We start from the raw sequence: 26,670 nt of genomic DNA, 5'->3' as shown, positions 1-26,670 counted from the left end.
TCACGTGGGACTTCACACTGGCCGCCGTAGCCCAACCGCTTCTGGGTGCGTATTTTTTGCGAGCTCACAGCCTACTGGTCGACCTGCCCAGGAAGAGACTGGTACACGCCGAGACCTTTCAGACGTTCTCCCTGGGTGCAGCCCAGTTGCCAGCCCCTCACCTCGGCTCCATCACGCTGTCCGACAACGACTTCACCAGGGTCCTAGCGGATTTCCCATCGGTTCTGGCACCGCAGTTCACAGCGGCCATGCCCAGGCACGGCGTACAGCACCACATCCTGACCCAGGGACCACCCCTCCACGCCCGCACTCGGCGGCTTCCCCCGGACAAGCTCCGACTGGCGAAGGAGGAGTTCCAGAGGATGGAGGAATTGGGGATCATCCGGCGGTCTGACAGCCCATGGGCCTCCCCCCCGCACATGGTGCCCAAAGCGACGGGAGGCTGGAGACCGTGCGGCTACTACCGCAGGCTGAACGAGGCTACCACACCGGACCGCTACCCTGTGCCGCACATTCAGGACTTTGCAGCAAACCTGCACGGCGCATGGATCTTCTCCAAGGTAGACCTTGTCCGAGGGTACCATCAAATCCCGATGCATCCTGACGACGTCCCCAAAACGGCTCTCATCACCCCATTCGGCCTTTTCGAGTTCCTCCGCATGCCGTTCGGCCTGAAGAATGCCGCACAGATGTTCCAGCGGTTAATGGACGCGGTGGGATGGGACCTGGACTTCGCGTTCATCTATTTGGACGACATCCTCATAGCCAGCAGCAGTCGTCAGGAGCATCTGTCCCACCTCCGTTAACTCTGCGCCCGACTGAGTGAGTACGGTCTTACAATCAACCCGCCAAATGCCAGTTCGGACTCGATACCATTGACTTCCTGGGCCACAGGATTACTAAAGACGGGGCAACCCTCTGCCCGCTAAGGTAGATGCGGTCCGCCACTTTCCCCGACCCACCACGATCAAGGGCCTTCAGGAATTCGTAGGTATGGTCAATTTCTACCGCCGCTTCCTCCCTTCAGCTGCCCGGATCATGCGCCCCCTGTTCGCCCTGATGTCGGGTCCGAGCAAAGACATTACCTGGGACGAGGAGTCCGCCGCCGCTTTCGTTCAAACGAAGGAAGCTTTGGCGAACGCCGCAGTGCTAGTACATCCCAGAATGGACGCCCCTACCGCCCTCACAATGGACGCATCTAACACGGCAGTCGGTGGGGTGCTGGAGCAACTCATCGCAGGTCGCTGGCAACCCCTGGCGTTTTTCAGCAAACACCTGCGGCCACCCGAGCTCAAGTACAGTGCTTTCGGCCGGGAACTGTTGGCGCTCTACCTGGCAATCCGGCATTTCAGGTACTTCCTAGAAGGTCGGCACTTCACCGCGTTCACGGACCACAAACCGCTTACCTTTGTGTTTACGAAAGCGTCCGACCACTGGTCGTCCCGCCAGCAACGCCACCTGTCCTACATCTCTGAATACACGACGGGTGTCCGGCACGTCTCGGGTAAGGACAATGTCGTGGTGGATGCGTTCTCTCGCCCTACCGTTCATGCCCTTTCCCAAGGGGTAGACTTTGAGGCACTGGCAGAGGTGCAGCAGGCAGATGAGGAGATTCCGAGTTACAGAACCGCAGTCTCCGGTTTGCAGCTCCAGGACCTCCCCGTGGGCCCGGGTGAGAGGACCCTACTCTGTGACGTCGCCACCAGCCAGCCCCGTCCCGTCGTCCCGACAGCCTGGCGGCGCTGTGTTTTCGACCCCATTCATAACTTGGCACATCCCTCCATCCGGACGACTGTCCGGATGGTTTCCAGCAGGTTCGTTTGGCATGGACTCCGCAAACAGGTCAGTGAATGGGCCAAAACGTGCATGCACTGCCAGACGGCCAAGGTGCAGCGGCACACCAAAGCCCCACCGCAGCAGTTCCATCCCGCCCACCGGCATTTCGACCACATTCATGTGGATATCGTGGGCCCCCTGCCAGTGTCGCGCGGAGCGCGGCACCTCCTGACTATCGTGGACCGGTTCACAAGATGGCCAGAGGCGGTCCCGCTCATCGACACCACCTCCGAATCTTGCGCCCGAGCCCTGATCGCCACCTGGATATCTCGCTTTGGTGTACCGGCCCACATTACCTCCGACAGAGGCGCCCAGTTCACCTCCAGCCTGTGGTCAGCTATGGCCAGCCTTTTGGGGACTCAGCTGCACCACACCACTGCCTACCACCCACAGTCGAACGGGCTAGTGGAGCGTTTCCACCGTCACCTGAAGTCGGCCCTCATGGCCCGCCTGCGAGGAGCCAACTGGGTGGACGAGCTTCCCTGGGTCCTACTCGGCATCCGTACAACGCCCAAGGACGACCTGCACGCCTCGTCGGCCGAGTTGGTATACGGCACGCCCCGGTCATCCCCGGGGAGTTCCTACCAGCCCCACGGGGGCAAGAGGAAGATCCCGCAGCAGTCCTGGGCAGACTACGCGAGAAGCTCGGTAACCTGGCCCCCATACCCACTTCACAGCACGGGCGGCACCCGACCTGTGTACCCAAAGACCTGCAGAACTGTAAGTTTGTGTTTGTACGAAGGGGCGGGCATCAGCCACCGCTGCAGCGGCCATACGAGGGGCCGTTTATGGTGCTCCGGAACGGGTCCACGTTCGTGCTGGACGTTGGGGGGAAAGAGGAGGTTTTCACGGTGGACCGCCTCAAACCGGCCCATGTGGAACTGGCGCAACCGGCCGAGTTTCCGGCACCTCGGCGCAGAGGCCGACCTCCCAGGCAGGTTCTGGCCCAGACTGTGGACATTGGGGGGGTGTATCGCCGGTTCTGGGGGGGGGGGGGGGGTCATGTGGCGACCCATTTCCTGGCACATCCGAACCGGCTCACAATTAGATAGCCTACGGGGGTTTGCGAGCACAGAGCTTTGGAGCCTCTGCGCCATGGGGGGCAGGTTGAGGGAGGCTTAAAAGTGAGGCTGAGGATTTCGAATAAAGTTTTTCCTTCGACTGCAGTTACCGACTCCGTGTCGTAATTTTAGCGCTGCGTGTAGCACACCGCTACAGTACTGTCAAAGTGGTGCAGGGAATGGAAAGAAAGCAAACAGCTTTTAAATAATCAAACAAATTAACTGGTATGTCTAAAAAAAGAACACTGGTTACAAATGAAAACAATTTTACCAAAAGCAAAATGGAGCAATCACCAGAGTTTTAACCACAATTGGGCACTTGACAAACTGCTATCACAAGAATCCAAGTTACCAAGCTTTGGGCCATTTGGGGATATGCAAGGAATTCCAGACAAGACTACATTCAAAAGAAAATGCTTTTTTGCTGATAAACTAAAATTAGCATATATTCATGATGGAGATGACTCTTTTTGTAAATGTAGGTTCTCCCTGTGTTACAGAAAACATGACTTACAGAAATCCAACTAAGCATTTTAGGAGAATGTGTAAAGAATTTTAAGATAATGGTTAATGTCATTCATTATCAAGTGGACAGTTTATATTCCATTAATAAGGGGAAATGAATATTGGTTGAGATGAAATTGTATGAAGTGTATGCACAACTGATGCTACATGGATAGCTAAAGAAACAGTTATAAGACAGTTCATCAATTGAATACAGTCGGCCCTCCTTATCCGCGGGTTCCGCACGCGCAGATTCAACCAACCGCAGACTGGGAAACCCAGAAGTTCTCTCCAGCACTCGTTGTTTGAACATGTACGGACTATTTTTTCTTGTCGTTATTCCCTAAACAATATACAACAACTATTTACATAGCATTTGCATTGCATTAGGTATTATAAGCAATCTAGAGATCATTTAAAAGTACATGCAGTCCCCGTTATGAACAAGTTCCGTTCCTGAGTTCGTCTTTAAGTCGGATTTGAAGTCGGAACAGGTACATCCAGTATTATTCAGCGTCAGTTAGTCAAACGTTTGTTTTATTATATAGTATATATTTTACCTTTCTATGCATATATAACACTTCAGAAACATTATGTATTTCAATAATTAAACCACTGCATTGCTTAGTAATAATTGTAGCTTTCATCAGGGCAGGGCCTTTCTCATGCTCCATTAAAATTGTTCCGATTGTTGACCGACGTAGCCTAACGCTTTTCCAATGACCAATGGCATTTCACCTCTTTCCGATTGCTTTATTACTTCCACCATATTTTCAATTGTGATTATTTTTGTGAACAGAAACACCGTGGATTCAGAGCTGCACCACCAGGCCCTAATGTCCACAGCACTGAAACAGGTTAAGTAAGGTCTGGGGTTCCGCTGGGTCCTAAAGACCACCGCACTAAAACAGGTTAAATAAGGGACTTGAGCATCTGCGTTTTTTGGTATCTGCGGGGGGTCTCGGAACCAATTCCCCGCGGATAAGGAAGGCCGACTGTACTTATACAACCCAGGGACTGTTCACATGTTTCTTCATTTTATTTGACTGACTTTAATTTCACTAACTTCAAGAAGTTGGCACCAAAAAAAAGGGCAAATGCATAACTTTCAGCCAAAGCCCTCACTGACATTGCCACTTTGTTGGCCTCATGCAACTTAATTAGCTGCATACTTCAGTGGTACAAGTAGCTTCCACATTTTTCAGATATAAATATGAAGTTGTGTGGAGTTACAAAGCTCAGTGATTTTCAATTCCCAGGAATGAAATCCAATAGGACTCATTAAATAATTGTCACTTTCCTTCCTTCTCCACAAGTGGAATAAAGAAAGAAGAAATCTGACGCAATTCATAACCCAGTGAACATCTGCAAAGCAGGGACCCTTGCCACTTTCACATCTGAAGTGGGGATTCAGGAGAAACACACAAGAGCGAAGGGCTGGTGAAAAAGAGGCAGAGAGGGAAAACACAAGTGGTCAGAAATGAAGATTGAAAACTGAAGCACCAGATGTTTTAGTTGTTACCCCTGCACCCACATGAAGCACCTCAGACATTTAACTCTTGACTCCATAGCAGAGCTCCATTTCAGGGCAACCATACTAGTAAAGAATTGGGTCCAACTAACTATGCTATTCAAACAGTTGCAACTCATGGTGGGCCAAATACCAGTGACCCACAAGTAAAAATTATATTCAGTAGCAGACTGTATATTTTGGATTTCACTCTCAAAAAGAAATTTCATCACTAATCAAAGCATGAAAATGGCTGGAAAACAACTGCACTTCGTCAAATCTCATAACTCAGTACACAGATGTAGCACTACAAAATCTAAATGAAAACACACTTTAAAATATACCTCAATCTTTTCCCCAATTTACTTAAAACAAATGGAATAAACAAGAGAAGCACAGCTAAAAGTATGCTAGGATATTCCAATGCAATTCTTCTACTTGCTGCCATCCTCCAAATCTCATCTGGGTGGATTTGGAATATGGTGGCAAATAAAACAATTGCATTGGAGTACGTCTTAAAATATTGAAACCTTCGGGATGCTCTCAGTTGCACTCAAATCTTCTGTAATCTAAAGTTGTTCTACTGGTTTCTATAGCATAGCGATGACAAATGGATGCAAGATGACACTTGCTGCATTTAAACCATTAATTTGACACCATTCCAGCTTTTGTTTTATATAAAAAAGCAGCTCAATAACTCATGCCTACATGTTGTCATTTCTCCACTCAGTAGCAGTAGCTGTTAGTATCAACAGATGAAGTGTACCAATAAAAACAAGGCTATGAAAATTGTTTTGCAAAGTAGTACATGAACAAAAAAAGCTTCCCTTTGGGAATTTCACACCCAACCCAATTAATCATCAATTTTTAAAAAAAATGATAAAAACCCATACAGTTCTTACAGAAAAACTTCAAGTTGGAAATCAAAAATATAAAAAAAATTGTGGCTGGGCAGCATCTGTGAAGAGAGAAGTAGAATTAAATGTTTTGGGTCAAAGACTTTTGTCAAAGCTCAAAAGTATTTATTTCCAGCTCCGAAGGTCTTTGACTTGAAGTATTTTTTGCAGAGCTTGCCTGAACAGCAGTGTTTCCAGCACATTTTCATCTCATATAGTACTAACTTCTTTGGAAAAATATGAGAGTCAGAAAAAGATCTTGTGATTTAGGATAAGCAGCTCAAAATAAAACTTTTAGGCCATTTCAAATGCATAAATCCACAGCTGGTCCATTGAGGAAAACACTTTTCAGTTTAACTAACTTCAGCTCATTAAAACAAGACTTCAGAATAGTTAAAGAAACCTATGGACTCAGTTTCAAGGGCTCTTCATCTCTTTCCCGATATGTATTGGTTAGAAACACAGAAAACCGACAGCACAATCCAGGCCCTTTGGTTCACAATGCTGTTCTGACCATGTCCTTACTTTAGATATTATCTCGGGTTACCAATAGCCCTCCATTTCTCTAAGCTCTGTGTATCTATCCAGGAATCTCCCAAAAGGTTGTTTGTTATTATTTCTTCTGCATTTGAGCAGTTTGTAGTCTTTTGCACATTGATTGTTTGTCCACCCTGTTGGATGTGGTCTTGCATTGATTCTATTGTGGTTCTTGGATTTATGTGTACTCCCGCAAGTAAACCAATCTCAACGTTGTATATGGTGACATATGTGTACTTCGATAATAAATTTATATTGAACAAGCTTTCAGCATGCAAAGAATAAAGCATACTTGTTACTGTAATCTTGAGTTGCCATGACAATACTCAGCTAAGTTTTTTCAACTTTGAACTTTGCTCCTACACAAGTATTGCTGACATAGGAATACAGTGCTGCTAATTTCAACAAGGCTCTATACATCAAAAAGCGCACTGTTTACATTCAAGTCCCCATTCCCACCCCCTCCCCCACTTCTATTGTGAAAGAACATAATGCAGTCTGGGCTTTCAAACATTCTTTCTTCCATTAGCTCAATTTTCAACAACATTTAAATGTGCTCATAATTCAATGCTTTACATTAGGAGACTTAGAACCTAAAATTTAGCTTCTTGGTAGCTAGTGATAAGTTTTAGTTACTCAAGTAGAAATAGACAGAAAACTTACAAAATTTCAAATTTAGATTACAATTTTATTAGCTCATTTCTGAATTGTGAACTTCCAAAAGCAATGATTCAATTTTGGGGACTGTCTTGCTTACACATGTAAAAACAAAAGCAGCTGGATCTCTGGCTGCAGAAAGAGTCATACTCCAGCTCTTGTGGCCAAATGGCCTCTGCATCCTTCCTAATGATTGCACAAGGTCATGACTGAACTCACTTTCTGTTCAGGCCAAAAATCCCCCAGTCAAACATCCACCAATTCCTGTTTTGAATATACTTAAACATGGCATCTGACCTCCAGAGGCCAGGTAAAACTTTCCTCAAACTCCTTATCCTGAGAGTAAGGGGAGCAATTATTCACGTGGCACCTCAGACAGACAGTCACTTGGCATTCACACCATCAACCAAACTGAACTAAATTAGTAAATACTCGTTCCTCAAATGGAAACCTTCATAGTCAGCAACATTCCCTTATTCCCTGTCACAAAATGTGCATCTCACTCTATTTGGGCTGCTGTGTTATTTTAAGGAGGTTGGACATAGAGCTGGAATTGACAATGACTGGATTGCTGCCTGTGTCACGTGCCAGTGGGGACAAGAATATGATGATTTGGCAGGTGAATGTGCGTCTAAGGACCTGGTGCAGGGGACAGGGGTTCAGATTTCTGGATCACTGGGATCTCTTCTGGGGAAGGTATGACCTGTACAAAAGCGACGGGTTACACTGGAACCCGAAGGGGTCCAATATCCTTGCGGGCAGGTTGGTTAGAGATGTTCAAGTGGGAAAAAGAACCCCAAAGGGAAAGTAATCATAATATGATCAAATTCACCCTGAATTTTAAGAAGCAACTGAAAGGAAGGGAATTAAAGTAAAGGGAATTAGAGGCATGACAGAGGAGCTGGCCAGAATCGATTGTAAAAGAACACTGGCAGGGATGATGGCAGAGCAGCAATGGCTGAAATTTCTGGAAGAAATTCAGAAGTCACAGAATAGACACAGCCCAAAGAACTAATAGTATTCTAAAGGCAAGATGACACAACCGTGGTTAACAAGAGAAGTCAAAGCCAAGATAAAAGCCAAAGAGAGGGCATATCATAGAGCAAAAATATGAAATAAGTTACAGGATTTGGAAGTTTTCAAATGCCAAGAGAAGGCAACTAAAAGTCATTAAGGTAAAAATGGAATACAAAAGCTCGCCAATAATATTAAAGAGGATACCAAAAGTTCTTTCAGATATTAAGTGTAAAAGAGAGGTGAGAGTGGATAATATCAGACACTGGAAAATGATTCTGGAGAGGTAGTATTGGAGGACAAGGAAATGGCAGATGAATGGAATAAGTATTGTGCAAACAGTCTTCACTGTGGAAGACACTAGCGGTATGCTGGCCATTCCATGTGTCAGGGATCATGAAGTGTGTGAAGTTATCATTACCAGGGAGATGGTTCAAGGGAAACAGAAAGGTCTAAGTCACCTGGACCAGATGGACCATGCCCCAGGGTTCTAAAATATGTGGCTGAAGAGATTGTGGAGGCATTGATAATGATCTTTCAAGAATCACTAGATTCTGGAATGGTTCCAGAAGACTGAAAAATTACAAATGTCACTCCACTCTTCAAGAAGGGAGAGAGGGAGAAGAAAGGAAATTATAGGCCAGTTAGTCTGACTCAAAGGTTAAAAAGATGTTAGAGTCAATTGTTAAGCTTGTGGTTTCAGGGTACTTGGAGGCACATGGTAAAATAGGTCACTGTCAACATGGTTTCCTCAAAGGAAATATTTTGCCTGACAAATCTGTTGGAATTCTTTGAAAGAAATAATAAGCAGGAGGAGAAATAATAAGCAAAAAGGGGAGGGAAAAGGGGAAAAAATAAATTGGTTGATGTGCATTTGAATTTTCAGAAGGCTTTCGACAAGGAGCGACACATGAGGCTACTTAACAAGCTACGAGCCCATCGAATTACATGGAAGATTCTAGCAATGATAAAGCAGTGATTGACTGGTGGGAGGCAAAAAGTAGGAAACAAGGGAGCCTTTTCTGGTTGGCTGCCAATGACTAGTAGTAAATGCAATTTTAGCATTTGTTTCAAGAGGGCTTGAATATAAAAGCAAAAATGTAATGTTGAGACTTTATAAAGCACTGGCGAGGCCTCACTTGGGGCATTGAGAGCAGATTTGGGCCCCTTATCTTAGAAAGTATGTGTTGAAACTGGAGAGGGTTCAAAGGAGGTTAACAAAAATGAAAGATTGAATGGCTTGTCAAATGAAAAGTATTTGATGGCTCCAGGCCTGTATTCACTAGAATTCAGATGAATGAGGGGTGACCTCATTGAAACATATCAAATGGTGAAAGGTTTTGATAGAGTGGATGCAAGAGCATGTTTCCTCTGGTGGGAGAGTCTAAGACTAGAGGACACAGCCTCAAAAGAGGGGCATCCTTTTAGAATGAAGATGAGGAGGTACTTCTTTAGCCAGGGAGTTGTGAATCTGTGAAGACCAAGTTTTTATTTATACTTAAGGCAAGTTGATAAATTCTTGATTGATCAAGGCATGAAGTGATATGGGGAGAAGGCAGGAGATTAAGGTTGAGAGGAAAACTGGATCAGCAATGATGTAATGCTGGAGCAGACTTGATAGGCCAGGTGGCCTAATTCTGCTCCTATATCTTATGGTTTAACCTGATACTGTAAATCATCCAATTAGCTACTACACTACCATGCCATCCTAAGTGAACCCTGCTAAATCAACTTTGTAGTTCTGTCATTAACCTGAAAATGGGGGAGTTTGACTGTTTATCAGTTTTGTATGGGGATAGTGTTAGGCAAAATAGCTTGTGATAGCAACAATTTGCATAATTTAAAGAAGAATCTCCTTTCCAATTTGAATGCTACTCTTTTCCTTAAAGACTGGTAGGACCAGTTGATTTCAAACCTCATCAAAATAAAGGGGCCATAAATGTTACTGGAAATAGGAAATAGTATATGCTTAGTTCTGGTGTCTTATGGCATCGCTGGGGAAAGAGTGAGCTTTTAATTTGCTGACAAATTCAGCTTGGGGATAGGATAATGACGTCCGTTTCCATAAAGTTCCCTAATGACCTGTACGCATCTTCCAATATCTGCTTTAGTAGAGACCGCAACCTTGACTGTGGAAAATGGTGAATATATGCCATAATTCTATTACTCTGCACACTGGAACACCCAGTTTCAATGCTCAATATCATTACACAAATGGCAAGACAAAGAATAGGTTTTGTTGGAATGGGAGGCAAATGTACAAAAAGAGTCTATTGTTTCACTAAATCTATAATTAGTAGCAAATGCATCCTGGGGAAAATGGAATTTATTCTGGAATAGACCTTTTGCACATAATCATTACTTCATTTGGAATATACTGGCACATTTAATACTTAAACTGTTTGGGCAATTCTTTGTTTCTGCTCTGCTGGTAGCTTGAGGTAGGGTAATCGGTTGTACATTCTTGCCAGTTAGTGACTTACTGTTTAGAGCTTTAAAATGTCATAAGACATAGGAGCTGAATTAGGCTATTTGGCTTATCGAGTCTTTTTCTGCTATTTCATCATGGCAGATCCATTTATCCTCTCGGCCCCAATTCTGCTGCCTTCTCCTCATATCCCCTCATGCCCTGACCAATCAAGAATAAACTTCTGCCTTAAATATACATAGTGACAGCCTCCATAGCTACCTGTGGCAAAGAATTCGACAGATCCACCACTCTCTGGTTCTGGCTGAAGAAATTTTTCCTCAACTCCGTTCTATTCTGAGGCTGGGCCCTCTGGTCTTAGACTCTCCCACCATAGGAAATATCTTCTCCACATCTATTCTATCAAGGCATTTCACCAGATAATAGGTGACACTCAATGAGGTCACACTAATTCTTCTGAATTCCAATGAATACAGGCCCAGGACCATCAAATGCTCTTCAAACTGTTAAAACTGGGAATCATTTTCGTGAACCTCCTTTGACCCCTCTCCAATTTCAGCACATCCTTTCTAAGACAAGGGGCCCAAAACTGCTCACAATACTCCAAGTGAGGCCTCACTAAGTCTCAACATTACATCCTTGTTTTTATGTTCTAGTCCTCTTGAAATGAATGCGAACTTCACATTTGCCTTCCTCACCAGACTCAACCTGCAAATTAACCTTCAGGGAATCCTGCACAAGGACTCCTAAATCCCTTTGCACCTCAGTTTTGTTTTTGTATTTTCTCATCACTTAAAAAAAATAGGCAACCCTTTCATTTCTTTTTCCCCAAAGTGCACAACCATACACTTCCCAACACTGTATTCTATCTGCCATTTCTTTGCCCATTCTCCTAATCTATCTCAATCACTTCTGTAGCCTCTCTACTTCATCAAAACTACCTGCCCCTCCACCTACCTTCACATCATCTGAATACTTTGCAAAAAAGCTGTCAATTCTATCATCCAAATCATTAGCATACAAAGTAAAAAGAATCAGATGAGCAGAAGAGAAAAAGCCTAGTAATATATATTCGTCCTCTGGTGATCATGTCTGGGCTCTCTGATACAATACCAGAGATTTGATACAGGAAGTAACATCAAATTTTTAATTTTTTTGCTTCAGCTGGACTGTTCCAAATTTTAATTCCACGGAACCATAATAGTGTTTTAAAGGCAGTTATGCAAATTAGAATGTATATCAGTATGACAGGAAGTTTTCTACTTTTTAAGAAAGTGCACAAATTTAAGCAACTTTTATTAAATATCAATAAAATAATATTCTGTTTAAAAACACAAAAGGTAATTGGAACTGGTTCTCAAATTCATCATCTCCAAATCAACAGTATCCTTATTTGATACCATAACCCACACTTACACCTCACAGGAACAGGTTAAGAAGAAGACCAGTGAATGCCTCAGTTGCAGGCTTATTATTGACAGCACGAGATAAAATGCCCTTGTCCCAAGGGTTACTCATCTTACGTAACTGTTGTGTAGCATGGTGGTACATGGGTTCGAAGTTCAGTTCTGGCATCTTCTGTAAGAAAGTTTGTGCATTCTTCCCCTGTGTTGTGTGGATTTTCTCCCAAAGACAAACTGGTTCTTGGGTTAATTGCTCATTATACACTGTCCTGTGGTTAGGCTGGGGTTAAATCAGTTGGTTGCTCGGCAGTGCAGATCAGCGGGCCGGAAGGGTCAGTTCCGCGCTCTATCTCTAAATAAAATAAATACAGCAAGTGATGGTTCTGCTTCGCAGTTCCAGCAACAAGGTTCAACCTGAATCTCAGGTGGTCTCAGGAGTTCTCATGTTCTCCCAGCGACCTCATGGGATTCAGCTGCACGTTCCATTTGGCCAAATACTTAAGTGTCCCGAATGATTTGTGTTGCTGAAATTGATATCCTCATAAAATAAAACCCATGGATAAAAACTTAATCTAACTTAATTGACCATACTAACAGTTTCACAAACATATGCCCAAAGAATCACACCATTAGAAATTTGTGCATTTAAACCTCAAAAAAAATCTAGCATGATATTCCAATAATAAAGGTTTGCTTATTTGCAAGTGCCTACTTTCACAGAACATGTTAAACTAGATCCAATCTTCTTCTTCAGGTGGACATCAAAGAGGGTGCTTATGATCTTTGAAGAGCAAACATTCTATTACAGGTGTTCTGTTCAATATGTATCACTTCATCACCATAACTTAAAAACAGCAGATCTCATTGGTCAGGCAAGAAGGCGAGATCTTCGCACTGACAAGATGTTTGTAGAGTCAGGTCCAGTCCAAACCAATCGGGTCCAAAATATAATTTTGTAATATGATCCAACCTCCTCATACCACAATACAAGTCCTATACCGACGTGATAACATGGATATATTTTTCTCTGATTTTGTGGAGGGATAGTTTAAAACTAATCAGACTTATTTATTTTATTGAGATGCAGCATGGAATAGGCCCTTTGAGCCATGCCGTCCAGCAGTCTCCTGATTTAATCCTAGCCTGATGACGGGGCAATTTACAATGACCAATTTACCTACTGACCAGTACATCTTTGGTCTGCAGGAGGAAATGGGAGAACCGGGAGGAATCCCCGTACAGAGTACAAACTCCTTACACGCAGTGGCAGGAAGTGAATCCGGGTCACCTGTACTGCAAAGCGTTGTGCTAACCACATCAGCAGAGACAGCAAGTGCATGATGGCATCCAAGCAATTAAAATACACAACTCATTTTATCTAAATCTCTCCACCAGATTACCAACACTCGTGTTCCAAAATTTAACCCATCTCATTATAGAATGGACCACTAAACCTCAAGGTCAAGAAACCTCACCAGAGTGGAATGGGGATATAAAAGTGCTCTGGCCCGTGTTGCTGGAACTGTGAAACAGCAACGCCACTTGCTGTACTTATTGGCAGAGAAATACTGAATGGCCTAGAAGAGACTAAATCTTTTTAAATAATGTGCATTTTTTAAACTTCTAATCACAATAATATAACTAGAAACATGTAGTAGCAAAAATCTTTGGTCATACCCTACTAGAGATTTTATTTTTTATATAATGAGCAACACATATTGTTACTAACCAGTCCAATAAGTAACTGAAGTTGCACAGGCAACAACAAAGGACTGTTGTCAGTTCTTATTTGCTCTCCAAAATACCTAAAAGGTTACTTGGTTCAAGGGCAACTGGGAACAGGAACTGAGTTCTGCCTTTGCTACCAGCATCTGATTCTTATAAATGAATTTGCAGAAACAAGGTTCACCGAACAAGGAATTTAAATATTGCTTCAATAGTTTGACATGAGCAGTTTCAAAAGGGGGGAGAGAAAAAGTCCAAAAGTAAGCCAAAACAAAAAATCAGTACATTTTAAACTATCCCTATTCGCTACCAAATTATATCAAACTTTTAAAACTAAATACACATCACAAACTACAGCAGTTCAAGAAGAATTTTGCAAAGACTGATGTGCAACAAATGACAGCCTCGGTGACAACACAATTAATTTAAGAAAAAGCGCTGAGCGAAAGCATTTGGCAACAGGTCTGGCATACTGTACACCAGTCAGTTGTAACAATTACAGCAAATTTACTTCATTTTTGCTGTCAGCTGCACTATGACAGCTTCACATAGTACGTCAACATCTGCACACTTGTTTTAATTATCAAGTATGGAAACAAATTAAATTCTTAATTAGATCAAAGGACATTTTATCAAACAACATGCCACCTAGTATTCAATTAGCCTTTACTTAATCTACCTTTGCATCGTCTACACTGCATATTTTCACGCCAACTGCTTATTCCCTGAAGCATTGAAGGCCATGATGTTTAAAGGATGGACAAAAATTTGCTTTTGCTTTCCAAACCTCTATTTGGAAGTGGATCATTCATTGCAAAACACGGGACTGCTGCAAATGAGAGTTTCTTATTTGTATTCCAAATTGAAGCTGAAAATTTTCCCACAAAAAATGTTTTCTTTCTACTTCAATTTCAGGCAGTTACCTTTACTTTAAAAAGTAATAAAGTTTTGATACACATTATTTCATAATCATGGCTTTGAGCCATCCAATTCTGATACAAAGTCAATATAATTGTATTCATTAATTCTTACTATAGACAATTAAGTACATTTGTTCAGACATGGTCTATGACGGTTCAAACGTTTTGAGTAAGAGCAAGGCACATAATATTATTCCTCCAATGTAAACATGGCCAAGTAATGCCTCAAAATTCATATCCTTATTATATATTCTAAAAAAAATCAACCTGCTTTGACAACCTTAGTGTGCAAAGAATTCTAGCTTGGCTTATGAGGAAATTAGATGAAGTAATGACTATTTTTATTGCCTTATTTGAAATATTCAATAAGCAAAAAACTCACCAATCCATAATACAATTTTATTGGGTGAAAATTGCAAGTTTTTGTTTTCTTCAAAAAAACCATTTATCAACTGTAAACAATACAGTGATAACTTAGCATTGGAAAATACAAAGCAGCTGTCAGTATTCAATTTCAGCAAATAGATTAGTAAAACTTGTTACATTAACTAGTTGAATTTAAAGTACAATATTTGAAATGAGAGCCAAGTTGGTTTGTCAGAAGTACGCATTTATTAATTAGTAAAGCCAAAACAAAAATGACCCATTGGCTACAAATACAAACCTTTGCCATCTGCCTCAATTGAATAAAAATTGTAAAATGCTCTGTTCGCAACTGTGGAAAGAGAAACAGTGAATATTTCATTCCAAACGTTTCCTGAACTGGTATTTCCAGCATATTCTGTGTTTATTTCAACTTCCAGCATCTCCATTAAAAAAAAATCATTCTTAACCAGAAATACTGACTGCTCAGAGACATCTGGACCCTGGGAGTATCTTTGGCTTCCTGACTAACAAAATGCAGTAAGAATAGGCAGCAACACCTCCACCACGATTACTCTAAACACCACTGCTCCACAAGGTTGCATTCTGAGCCTCCTACTCTGCTCCCTAAACACTCATGACTGTGTGGAGAGAGTCTGCTCTCACGCCATACAACTGTGATGGGCAGTATCTGAAGTAGTGGTCACCAACCCGTCGATGGCGATCGACTGGTCGATCTTTGAGACTTTCCCAGTAGATCCCGAAAAAAATACACAAATACTGTTGAGCGATTGTTTCCAGGTTGCGGGGTTTTTCGTTCCATTCTTTCTGCCCAGTACATACGTGTGTACTCTCCCGCGCTACACAGTGTAATTCAGTGGTTCCCAGCTACCGGGGCATGAGGAAACGATACGAGTCATCTGCAGCTTTCCTCATTCCCTGTCACAGCCACTGTTGAACTTGAACGACATGAGGTCATCAGTGACACCCTCGTTGCAGGGATCACTGGTTGGCCTCGCGTGGCCAGCAGGAAATGCCTATGCTACCAGCCTGGAGCACGGACAGATGGGCACCCCTCTAAACCTGTTTATCACACCGAATATTCGTGGGGAACCCAGTGCTAAAATATTCACAGACAACCTAATTCGGGCTCAAGGTTTCGTAAGTATCAGAGCAGCTACCACACTGAGATCTACTGAAACAAACTTTTGTCGGCTGATAGATCCTACGGGGGGGGGGGGGCATGCCCGCTCCCTGTCGCACTCCTCGCTCGGTTGCTCTCTCCGGACTGCGACCGCTGCGGCCCTGGCACGGGGACCTCTGGCTCTTACCTTGTCCTCTCACCCCACCCACAACCAGCTGCACCTGGCCAAAGCAGCTGGCAGTGGACGTGCAGAGGCAGGAGTTCAGGCCCAGAGGCTGTCTAATGAGGCAATGAAGCCATCAAAACTGCTTCAGTATCTTGAGTCCAAACACCCTGCACTTAAAGACAAACCCGCTGAGTTTTGTCAGCAGAAAAAAACTTGAGCAAGCGGGTCAGAAGCTAAATGCCAGGAGCCGTGAAAACTAAATTGTGGAATAGACTGGATATAAGGAACCTGCTTCAAGTATCGCTGTATTCCAGTCGTGTTTAAACCCCCTTCAGGGGTTGGGGGGGGAGGGAGAAGGTGCACAATTTGCTGTGCTTTACATATCAACTGCAAACTTAATATTAGTGTAGTTTCTAGTACCCAGAGCATTCTGGGAAGAATATAATGGCACCCTTATATGATAGATTGCTCACAGAAACACATTCAGCCACGTTTTCAGTCTGCAGAGACAGGCAATACACAATCAGAAACACGCTGGAACTAAGTACTATTGGGAGCATATGTTTACACTGCTATTAAACCACACTAACACAACTGGGATTGGATTCCTATGGAAAAAGTAGACTCATTTATTTTGCATTACATGGGAAAAGTTCTACAACATAAATTCAGTATTACTGTTCACTCTTAATCCAGCTTCAAAAGTGACCAAGTATTGGAAGCTCCATCTCAAAAGTTATCCTAGGGAGTGTTTAATAGTAATAAATATAATTGGTTTTGTTCCCATTTAAAAAGAATTTTTTTTAACTGAATAAAATTCATGTATCAGGGATTGAAGTGAGATTTTTAATGTTTTGATCACTGAATATTTCAAATAAAAAGTCATTACTTAATCTAATTTCCTCATAGAACAATCTAGAATTTTCTGCACTATAAATTTGTCAATGCAGGATGATTTTTTTTAAATGTTGTAAGTATATGAAGTTGAGGAATAGACGGTGACAAGGAGGCATATCGAGGTAAGATAGAGATAAGATAGCCAAGTGGCATCGCAACAACAACCTTGCACTTGAAGTCAATAAGACCCAAGGAAATGATTGTAGACTTCAGGAAGGGAACACACATCAGTCCTCAGAGGGACCAGCAGTGGAAAGGGTAAACAGTTTCAAGTTCCTGGGTGTCAACATCTCTGAAGATCTATCCCGTGCCCAACAAATTGATGTAATTGCAAAAGAATGTCAGCAGCTAAATTGCATTAGGAGTTTGAAAAGACTTGGTACGTCACCAAAGACACTCCCAAATTTCTACAATTGTACCATAGGGAGCATTCGAACTGGTTGCATCACTGAGTCTGGTATGGAGAATCTCTGTAGAGGATTGAAAAAACTGCAGAAAGTTTCAAACTCAGCCATCTCCATCCTGAGCACGAGTCTCCTCATTAATAAGGACATCTTCAAAAGGCGATGCTTCAAAAAGGCGGTATCCATCACTAAGGAGCCCCATCACCTCCTCTCATTGCTGCCGTCAAGCTGGTGGTACAGGAGTTTGAAGAAACACACCTGATGTCTTAGGAAGCTTCTTCCACTCCATCAGATTTCTGACTGGACAATAAGCCCACAAACTCTACCTCATTATTTTTTTCTTATTGCAATTTGTAGTACTGTTGCCAGAAAACAAATTTCATGACATATGCCAGTGATATTAAACCCAACCGATTCTAGACAGCAACAGATTTTAAATTATTTTTTTCCACCCCATTTGCATCAGCAAGCCCATGGTCCAGAACTAAAAAGTTCACCCCAAATAGAGGAAGTTTAAATAGGTTTAGCCACATTTACCTTTCAGTTAATTTCAAAAACCTGGCCTTTTTTCACAGTTCAGAACTATGGCATGAATCTCGATTTCACACAGATTCTGAACTGAGCCAGACCTGGGACTATAAACCATCTTTTCTGAATTAGAAGAAAAACATAGTTGGAATGCATCAAGCTGGAGCTGTGGAGTCACCAGAGTCAGAATGATACAACACAGAAACAGACCCACACTGACCAAAACTTCCTCTCTGCTAGTCTGTTTCCCGCGATCAACTCAGAATCCTCCAAGCCCTTCCCCTCCACCTTATGCATACTCATGAGTTTACAAACTTCTATGAGGTCACCCTCCAGCACTCCAAGAAATAAAGATCTTTTGAGGCCAACCTCTCCTTCTAACTCAGATTCTCTAGTTCAGGCAGTATCCTCATAAACCTATTCTCTGCCCTGGGGAAAATATTCTGAATGTCAACCCCAAATATACCGACAACAATGTTAAAAACAACTCTCATTACTCTGCTTGGCCTTTAATTCTCTATTCGTATTGACATTGGTTTGTTATTGTTACATGTACCAAGATACAGTGAAAAGCTTGTCTTACATCATTACACAATGCATTGAAGTAAAACAATAACAATACAGAGTAAAGTATAAAAGCTACCAAAAGGGTGCAGTAAATGGTAAAAATGAAAGTTCATAATGAGGTAAAGTGAGAGTCTATTGTATTACACAAGAGGCCTGTTCAAGATCTGGTAACAGTGGGATAGAAGTTGTCCTCCACCCTGGTCGTATGTACTTTCAGGCATTTGTATCTGCTGTCCAGTGGGAGAAGGGAGAGCGAATGTCTGAGATGGGTGGTCTTTGACTACACTGCTGCTTTACCGAAGCTGTTAGAGGTATAGTCCATAGAGGGAAGGCTGGTTATTGTGATATGCTGGGTTGCGTCCAGAACTCTCTGCAGTTTGTTGTGGTCACGTGTAGAGCAGTTGCCATACCAACTTGTCATGCTTTCTGTGATGCAACGATGAAAACCGGTAAGAGCTGATGGGGACATGGGCCTCCTGAGGAAGTAGAGGTGTTGTTGAACTTTCTTGGCCCAACATCTACGTGGCTGAACCAGGACTATGCTATTGGTGATGTTCACACCTAGGATGTACACAGGAACATGTGCAATACCCCCCGCACCTTCCTGAAATCCCCCCCGAAATCAATAACCAGGCCTTTTGTTAGTTGACAAAGAGGAGGAAGTCACTAAGCTCCGTCACCTTCCTGTACTCTGATTCACTATTTGAGATGCGGCCCACTACAGTGATATCATCTGCAAGCTTGTATATGGAGTTGGAGCAGAACCTGGCCACACAGTCGCGAACATATAGAGCGTACAGTAGGAGCACAAGTGTTTGGAATAATCAGCAAGGATTGCTCCCTATCCTTTCTCATTGCCATCTGTCGGACAGAAAGTCAAGGATCCATTTGCAGAGGGAGGCATCAACTCCTAGGGTCTGCAGTTTGGTGATGAGTTTGCTTGGAACAACAGTCTAATGTAGGTGAATTTACTGTCCAGATCAGGGGTGGGCAAATTTCTTGACTTGTGGGCCACAAAGGGTTCTAAAATTTGACAGGGGGGCCGGACCAGGAGCAGATGGACGGAGTGTTTTGGTAATACACCTCATAAGAGAAAATAAAATATCATGGGATATGTAGAAAACATGTGCTTTAATTTCAATTGAAAATGAACAAATGCATTACAACAAAATATCTGTCTTTGAAGTCCCATGGTATTTAGCTATTTATTGAAATGACTTTTAAAACACTGAAAATTAAATGAATAAAATACAGCTTTTTTTAATAGTAACAGTTATTATTCTAAAGCACTGAAAATTCTGTTATCCTTCAAGATATTATCATCATCACTCTCCTCCTGACTGTCTTTATTTCAAAAACGGTAGGAGATGCAGGTCTACTTGTGCTGCTCCTTCTTATTCAATTGTCCCCTGTGCCAAAACTCAACAACGACCAGCACAAAGACAGAACAGTGATAGTGCGCCAGTATGCGGAGCGCGTTATTTGATCTGGAGCGCATTTTTTATTTTGAGCACTACTCATGTCCATCACTTAACAGAAATGACATGTAACATGCAAGGCTTATTGAAAAAAATATTTTCAAATGCATTTTTTACAAAACACAACGAAGAAACTTATTTTTAATTTCAGTGTGAACAGTGTTGTTGGTCTCCCTTTTTAGCCAGCGCATCAAAGTCTGGATTTAGTTTTGTTGTGGCGATTCTCAGGATGGATCTGAGGTGTGGGTCAGTTAACTTGGATCTGTGGCTGGCTTTGTTGATGTTCATGACGCTGAACGCCTGTTCACACAAATAGGTCGAGCCGAACAAAGAGTAAAGCGCAAATGTGGAGTAATACGCTGCACCTCAACAAAGGTCAATGTGTAGCGGTGCGCTACGTGCAGTGCTAAAATTATGACACGGAGTCGGTAACTGCAGTCGAAGAAAAAAATTTTATTCGAAATCCCCAGCCTCACTTTTAAGCCTCCCTCAACCTGCCCCCCGTGGCGCAGAGGCTCCAAAGCTCTGAGCTCGTAAATCCCCATAGGCTATCTCCCTTAGCCGGAACGCTGGCTAATTGTGAGCCGGTTCGGATGTGCCAGGAAATGGGTCGCCACAAATGTATATAGAGTGCGTCATCTATTGGGAAAACGCCAGAATTGCGGGGAAAAAACGTTAACAAGGTTTATTAATATAATTTCATCAAGTTCTGCGGGCGGGATTAAAAAGCTTAATGGGCCGCATATGGCCCTCGGGCCGTAGTTTGCCCATGCCTGGTCCAGATGCTCTTATAAAGAGTGTAGGGTGAGGGAGATGGCATCCACCATAGACCAGTTTCCATGACAGGCAAATTGCAGTGGGTCAAGATTGGCTGGAAAGCTGGAGTTGATGTGTGCCATGACCTGCCTCTCGAAACACTTCATAATGGCAATTGTTGCAGCCACTGCACAGTAATCATTAAGGCACGTTATCATGCTTTTTTTTTGGTATCCTAATGATAGTGGTCCTCTTAATGCAGGAAGAAACCACAGCCTGAAGTAGGCAGAGATTAAAAATATCTGCAAATATCCTAGCCCCACACCAGGTGCAAGAGCACAGCCAGGGACACCATCCAGGTTCACCCTCCAGAAGACTGATTTCTGTCTGCAACAATGACTATGGGTTCAGGTGCACTGTAGACTGTCAGGGTGGTGACATACCCATTCCCTACTGCTCAAAACATGAATCACATTTAATATCACTGGCATATGTTGTGAAATTGGTTAACTTTGCAGCAAGAGAACAATGCAATACATACTATTATAGGATAAATAACTAAATTGAAAATAGTGCAAAATCAGAAATAATAAATGTGAGGTAGTGTTCATGGGTTCAATGTCCATTTAGGAATCAAGATAGCAGAGGGGAAGAAGCTGTTCTGAATCACTGAAGGAGGCATCTCTACCTCCTTCCTTACAGTAACTGATGACTGGACTGAGAATTGATTGTCTCTTGGCATCTGATAGCTTTACATAGATTTTATCTTGATTTGGCGATCTAATTGAATCCAAAGCTGACTTGGGGATAAGAAACAGAGTGGCGATGGTGGTAGTGGAGGTATGTGATCAGTGATATACTGCCAAGATTGGGATTGACCCTTGTTGAATGCTGCAGACCTGGATTCCCAGTTTGGAAACAACCAGACTATCCTCCTTGATACACGGTCCTCAACACACTTGCTGATAAATGTTGTGATGGTGAAGTCACACTCATCTAGGCTGAGTCTTTGAACATGGACCAGTTTACAGCCTGAAAACAGTCACACAGAATCTCATTTGTTTCCTCAGACCAGCACTGTACGACTTACTTTTCTGGATTTTCCAGTTTGAGCTTTTGCTTGTATGTGGGGAGTAGGGCATTGACTGGTGCTCTTAAGGAGAACACAACCTAGGGAGAACAATCCAAGTATATCCAACCTTTCCTTGCAGCTCAAACCCTCTAATCCAGAGAGCATCCCGATAAATCTCTTCTGCGCCCTTTCTAAAATCTCAACAAACTTCCTATAATGATGTGACCAGAACTATACACGATACTCCAAGTGTGGTTTGACTGAAGCTGCAACATGACTTTTGTACTTGTAGACCCCTGGCTCACTTCAGGCTCGCTCAGCTCGCTTCCATCTAGGGGAGGGGTCGGCAACCTTTACCACTGAAAGAGCCATATGGACCCATATGGAGCCGCGGGTTGCTGACCCCTGGTCTAGGGGGAGCGGCCTTTGGCCCCACCAGACTGGATAATCAGCTTGTGTGGACGCTGTGTGATGTCCCCACCATGCCAAATAACAGACAGTACACTATATGCGATTGAATGATTACACTTTAAAGATCCTGCTAGAACTAAGTGATTAATAACGATACAGTATACATGAAGGAAAAGAAAATAAAGAAAAGGCACCAAAACTTATCAAGGTCAAAACCACTTTGTGCACAACCGTTGGAGCTAAATTAATGAAGTCTTCTGGCCACCATTCGATCCCCTCCAAACTCATCGACTCGTAGCTCAGGACCACCCGAAGTGATCAACCAAGCATGTCCATCTTTGTCTCCTCTCCTCGCCGAACCTCCTGGCCTCGGACCCCAGCTCGGGGTCCGTTCCGTCGCCCAGCTTACAGCATTGTGTCCTCTCTCTCTCTCACTCTCTCGTGCCGACTCCCTAAAATGCCAGCCAACAATAGCTTACAGACTCAGAAGAAAGAATAACATTAATCCCAATTGGTTAACAAACGAATACAATTCTTGTTATCAGTAATTTTAACCCAAACTTCGAGAGAAAGCACTTATCATAACAAAGAAGCATTCCTACTTTTAACAAAGAAGCCATTTTGATTAACATATGCAGTAACAAAAAAGAAACCCCCTTACAAAGTCCTACCATTCAAGGCAAGCATTCCATGACTTCATTCCAACCTTATCCACTTGTGTAGCCCTTTTCAGTGAACTACAGATCTGGACCCAAGATCCTTCTGTATCTACATACTATTACAAACTGTTAACTGTTCACCTTCTCCCTTCATTTGACTCCAATCTACAAGGGTTCTTCAAGTCATTGCCATTCCTTAGTGCCTTAACATTTACTGAATAAGGCCTAAGCTTATGACTTCCCAAAAAGTATCAGATCAGTGAGATTGATCACCCTTTGGCCAAGATCCACACATACCATCCTATAAAAACATCATTTATTCTCCTCAGATACCCTTCAGTTTTCATTGTCTGCTACTCACCTTCACACTAGGGATAACTTACTCCAGCTGATTAGCCTATCAACCTACACATCTTTGGGATGTGAGAGGAATACAGAAGAGGAGCTCCATGTTATCACAGAGAGAAGATCCAAACTCCATGCAAACTGTACCAGAGGTTACCAACGTTCTAAATTTTTTCCCACAGCTGCATGGACCAACTGTTGCTGAGGCCCGAAAACTGCGTAACACTTTAAATGTTTTTCTTTACAATATGCACAAATAAACCACAACTCACAACACAAGCAAACAATTATCAGGCAGTCAAAAGAACTGACAGGCACAATGGTTAAGTAAAATGTTTCGACTAGACATCGTTGGCATTCAGGGGGCCTGAAGTTTATTAACAATGAGCTATTGATTTCCAGTCTGTGTTTATTGTTACAATTTCTAAGTCTTGTAACTTTAAACACCAACAATTTTAATATGTCAAAACTCCAAAATGCTTCAAAGTAAAGATTGTGGTACATTTATTATTTACAAAATTTATGGATTATATTCATTAACAAAATTACAGGATATTTCACAATTATACCAAACTAGATTTCAAAATTATATTAGCACAATTTCAAAATTATATTTGCATTATGTAAAGGAAAACTCTAGCTGTCAGCAAAAAAAAGGCTACATGCATGGTAGCATTCAGTTACTGTGTGGCTCAGAGAGAACGCTTGCACCCTTCCCTCAGATGTACTTGGTCCATTTCCGACACCTCCCTCGATCTCTCTGTCTCTATCTCTGGAACCAGCTTATCTACCGACATCTACTATAAACACTGACTCTCACAACTACGCAGACAATACCGCTTCCTGCCCTGTTACTTGTACTGGTATTTATCCTTGCAAGTGGAAGAAGTGCCATACCTGCCCCTACACCTCCTCCCTCACTACCCCAAAAAGTCCTTTCAGGTCCTGTGAGTATTTTGGGGTCATCGACTGTATCCGGCATTCCTGGTGTGACCTCCTGTATGCCAGAGTGACCAGATGTAGATTGGGAGACCGCTTCACCAAACACCTAGCTACATCTCCCAGTAACCACTCATTTCTATTTGACTTCCCATTCTGCCATGGCCTCCTCTACTGTTGCAATGAGGCCACTCAGTTTGGATGAGCAGCACCTTATATTCTGTCTGGGTAGCCTCCAACCCAATGGCATTAACATAAATTTCTCCAGCCTCCAATAATTGCTCTCCTCCATCTCCTTCACTATTCCCCATTTCTGTTTCCCACTCTCACTTTAACTCCCTACCTGACCATCACCTCCCTCTGGTCCTCCTCATCCTTCCCTTTCTTCAATGGCATCCTACCCTCTCCTATTAGATTTCCCTTTTACCAATTAATTTCCTAGCTCTTTACTTCACCCCTTCCCCTCTCCTGCTTTCAACTATAAGAGAAAATCTGCAGATGCTGGAAATCTGAGCAACACACACCAGTAAAGCCTCAACTCCCCTTCACAATTTCCCATCCCCTTGTCCCTCTCATGTTATCTCATTGTGCATCCATCGCCTCCTCTGGTGCTCCTACCCCCCCCCCCCACTTTTATTCTGTTTCTTCCACGGCCTTCTGTCTCTTTCAGGTCGACTGTACTCTTCTCCATAGATGCTGCCTGGCCTGTTGAGTTCCTCCAGCATTTTATGTGTGTTGTTCCCCTATCACCTTGTAATAAGTCCTCCCCTGACCTCTTTACTTTGTCTTCTCTTCAGCAGTCCTGATGGGGAGTCTTGGCTTGAAACTGTTTGTTCTTCTCCATAGATGCTGCCTGATCTGTTGAGTTCCTCCAGCATTTGTGTGTGTTACCTTAAAGGGAACAGTGCTGATCAAGCACCAGTGGCCAAGATATCAATTCACCAAAGTAAAAAAAGATATTGTCATCTTCTCTCGATACTCGTACGTGCACATTTTCCGACAGGAGATGCCAGGCCGCAATAAACAGTGGATAACTCCCTGGTGCCCCAGGTTACTAAAATCTAAAGAACAGGTCATGCACAGATCAGCTGACTCGGCACTGGGACTGAAACAGGTTTGCGTGACTCAGAACCAAGCTAATGTGCGAATAATAATATTCAAAACCTTTCTTTATAACTAATGATAGTTTGCCCATTTAATACATTGTACGATGCCAAGACTTAGTGACTAAACGAGCTGAGCTGCAAGTGCATTAGAAAAAATTCATATTCTTTTTTAGAAGTAGCACATGATCTTCTAAAGCCGAAGTCAATTCGTCGATCCCAAGTGACATGCTCCGTTTACTTCAAACTTAAGCAAATATGTAACGGCGACCGAATGTACGCTATCGATGTGTTATTTCGTTAAACCGACACGACTGCAAGACTATTACATCTCGTATTAAAAAGCACTTCACGGGGAATCGCCAGATTCCCATCAAGTTCATACTAAATTAGAAAGGGCGAGCGGCGTGACAAGTTTAAAAATTGAAGAAAGTGGATACAAAGAAATACTTAAGTGCAACAAAATTAAACTCATGGTGGGAAAGTAACAACGGCACAGAAACAATGAAGCGAGATCGACTTCCAAAGGAAAACACGACACTAATTTTAAGACGCGTCAGGTCAGTTTAAACACTGCCACAGAGTGATCAGCTGGTATAAACAAGGGCATTCTATTTTACTGCTGTAAAAAAAACAATACTAACTCCTGACATCTATCGCCGGCTAGAGCGAAACAGTTGTCATGAGGTCAACAGTTGAAAGTTATTTTACCTTTAATCCACTCCACCACTTGCTTCGGGGTCCACTTCGTGACGGGTTCCATTGACTTGAGACGGATGGAGGGAACAACGGGGAAACGAATGCGCTGTGTCTGCACAAAGGAGACAGCCGGAGCGCGGCGGCGGAATGAGCGAGGATTTGCGACCGGTGCCGGGCGAAGCCGCGCTCCAGCTCCACGGTGGTCCTGTTCGCAAGTCCGGCTCCTCAATGCGGCATCAGGTTGCATACGCCGGCACTTCCGTCGAAACTCCTTAAAGGCAAAGGATTGCTGCACCCAGAGTGCTTTGCCTCATTTACTATTACTCCCGTCGATATTTGCCGACTGAAAAGGGCGCAGGGAAGGACAACAGCCCTTTCTGAGCCCTTCCCGTTACCGTCTCAGCAATTATCAGTGAAAAACAATAAATCTAGTCTCAGTATCACTGCTTACAAACCGCACGTGAGTCAAAGAGGAGCCCCGCTCCGCTGGATACGGCTCTGTTTGTATTTCTCTCTTAAAGGCGCATCGTACCACGTGTGACTGGACTGAGTTGAGAAGCTCGCCCACGCGCCCAAAATGAAGATGTAAACAACGGTGACGAGTGATGAATAACAGCGCAGAAACTAAATGCAAAGACTTCTTAGTCA

General features: G+C 43.1%; 1 protein-coding gene across 2 annotated transcripts in view; it reads right to left on the bottom strand.

Annotated features, from left to right (window-relative positions):
* cnksr3 (cnksr family member 3) overlaps positions 1-26,416 on the bottom strand; it is a 108,951-nt gene extending 82,535 nt beyond the window's left edge. For both annotated transcript variants that reach the window (XM_059986053.1, XM_059986054.1), the window contains exon 1: positions 26,035-26,416. In XM_059986053.1, coding sequence (XP_059842036.1) covers positions 26,035-26,269 — 235 coding nt within the window. In that variant the 5' untranslated portion in view covers positions 26,270-26,416. The remainder of the gene's footprint in view (positions 1-26,034) is intronic.
* Between the last annotated feature and the right edge of the window lie 254 nt (positions 26,417-26,670).

Source organism: Hypanus sabinus, chromosome 12, assembly GCF_030144855.1.
Source record: "Hypanus sabinus isolate sHypSab1 chromosome 12, sHypSab1.hap1, whole genome shotgun sequence".
Classification (NCBI taxonomy): Eukaryota; Metazoa; Chordata; class Chondrichthyes; order Myliobatiformes; family Dasyatidae; genus Hypanus; species Hypanus sabinus.
The sequence above is the reverse complement of the archived record's forward strand: the minus strand, read 5'-3'. Positions and strand labels throughout refer to the sequence as shown.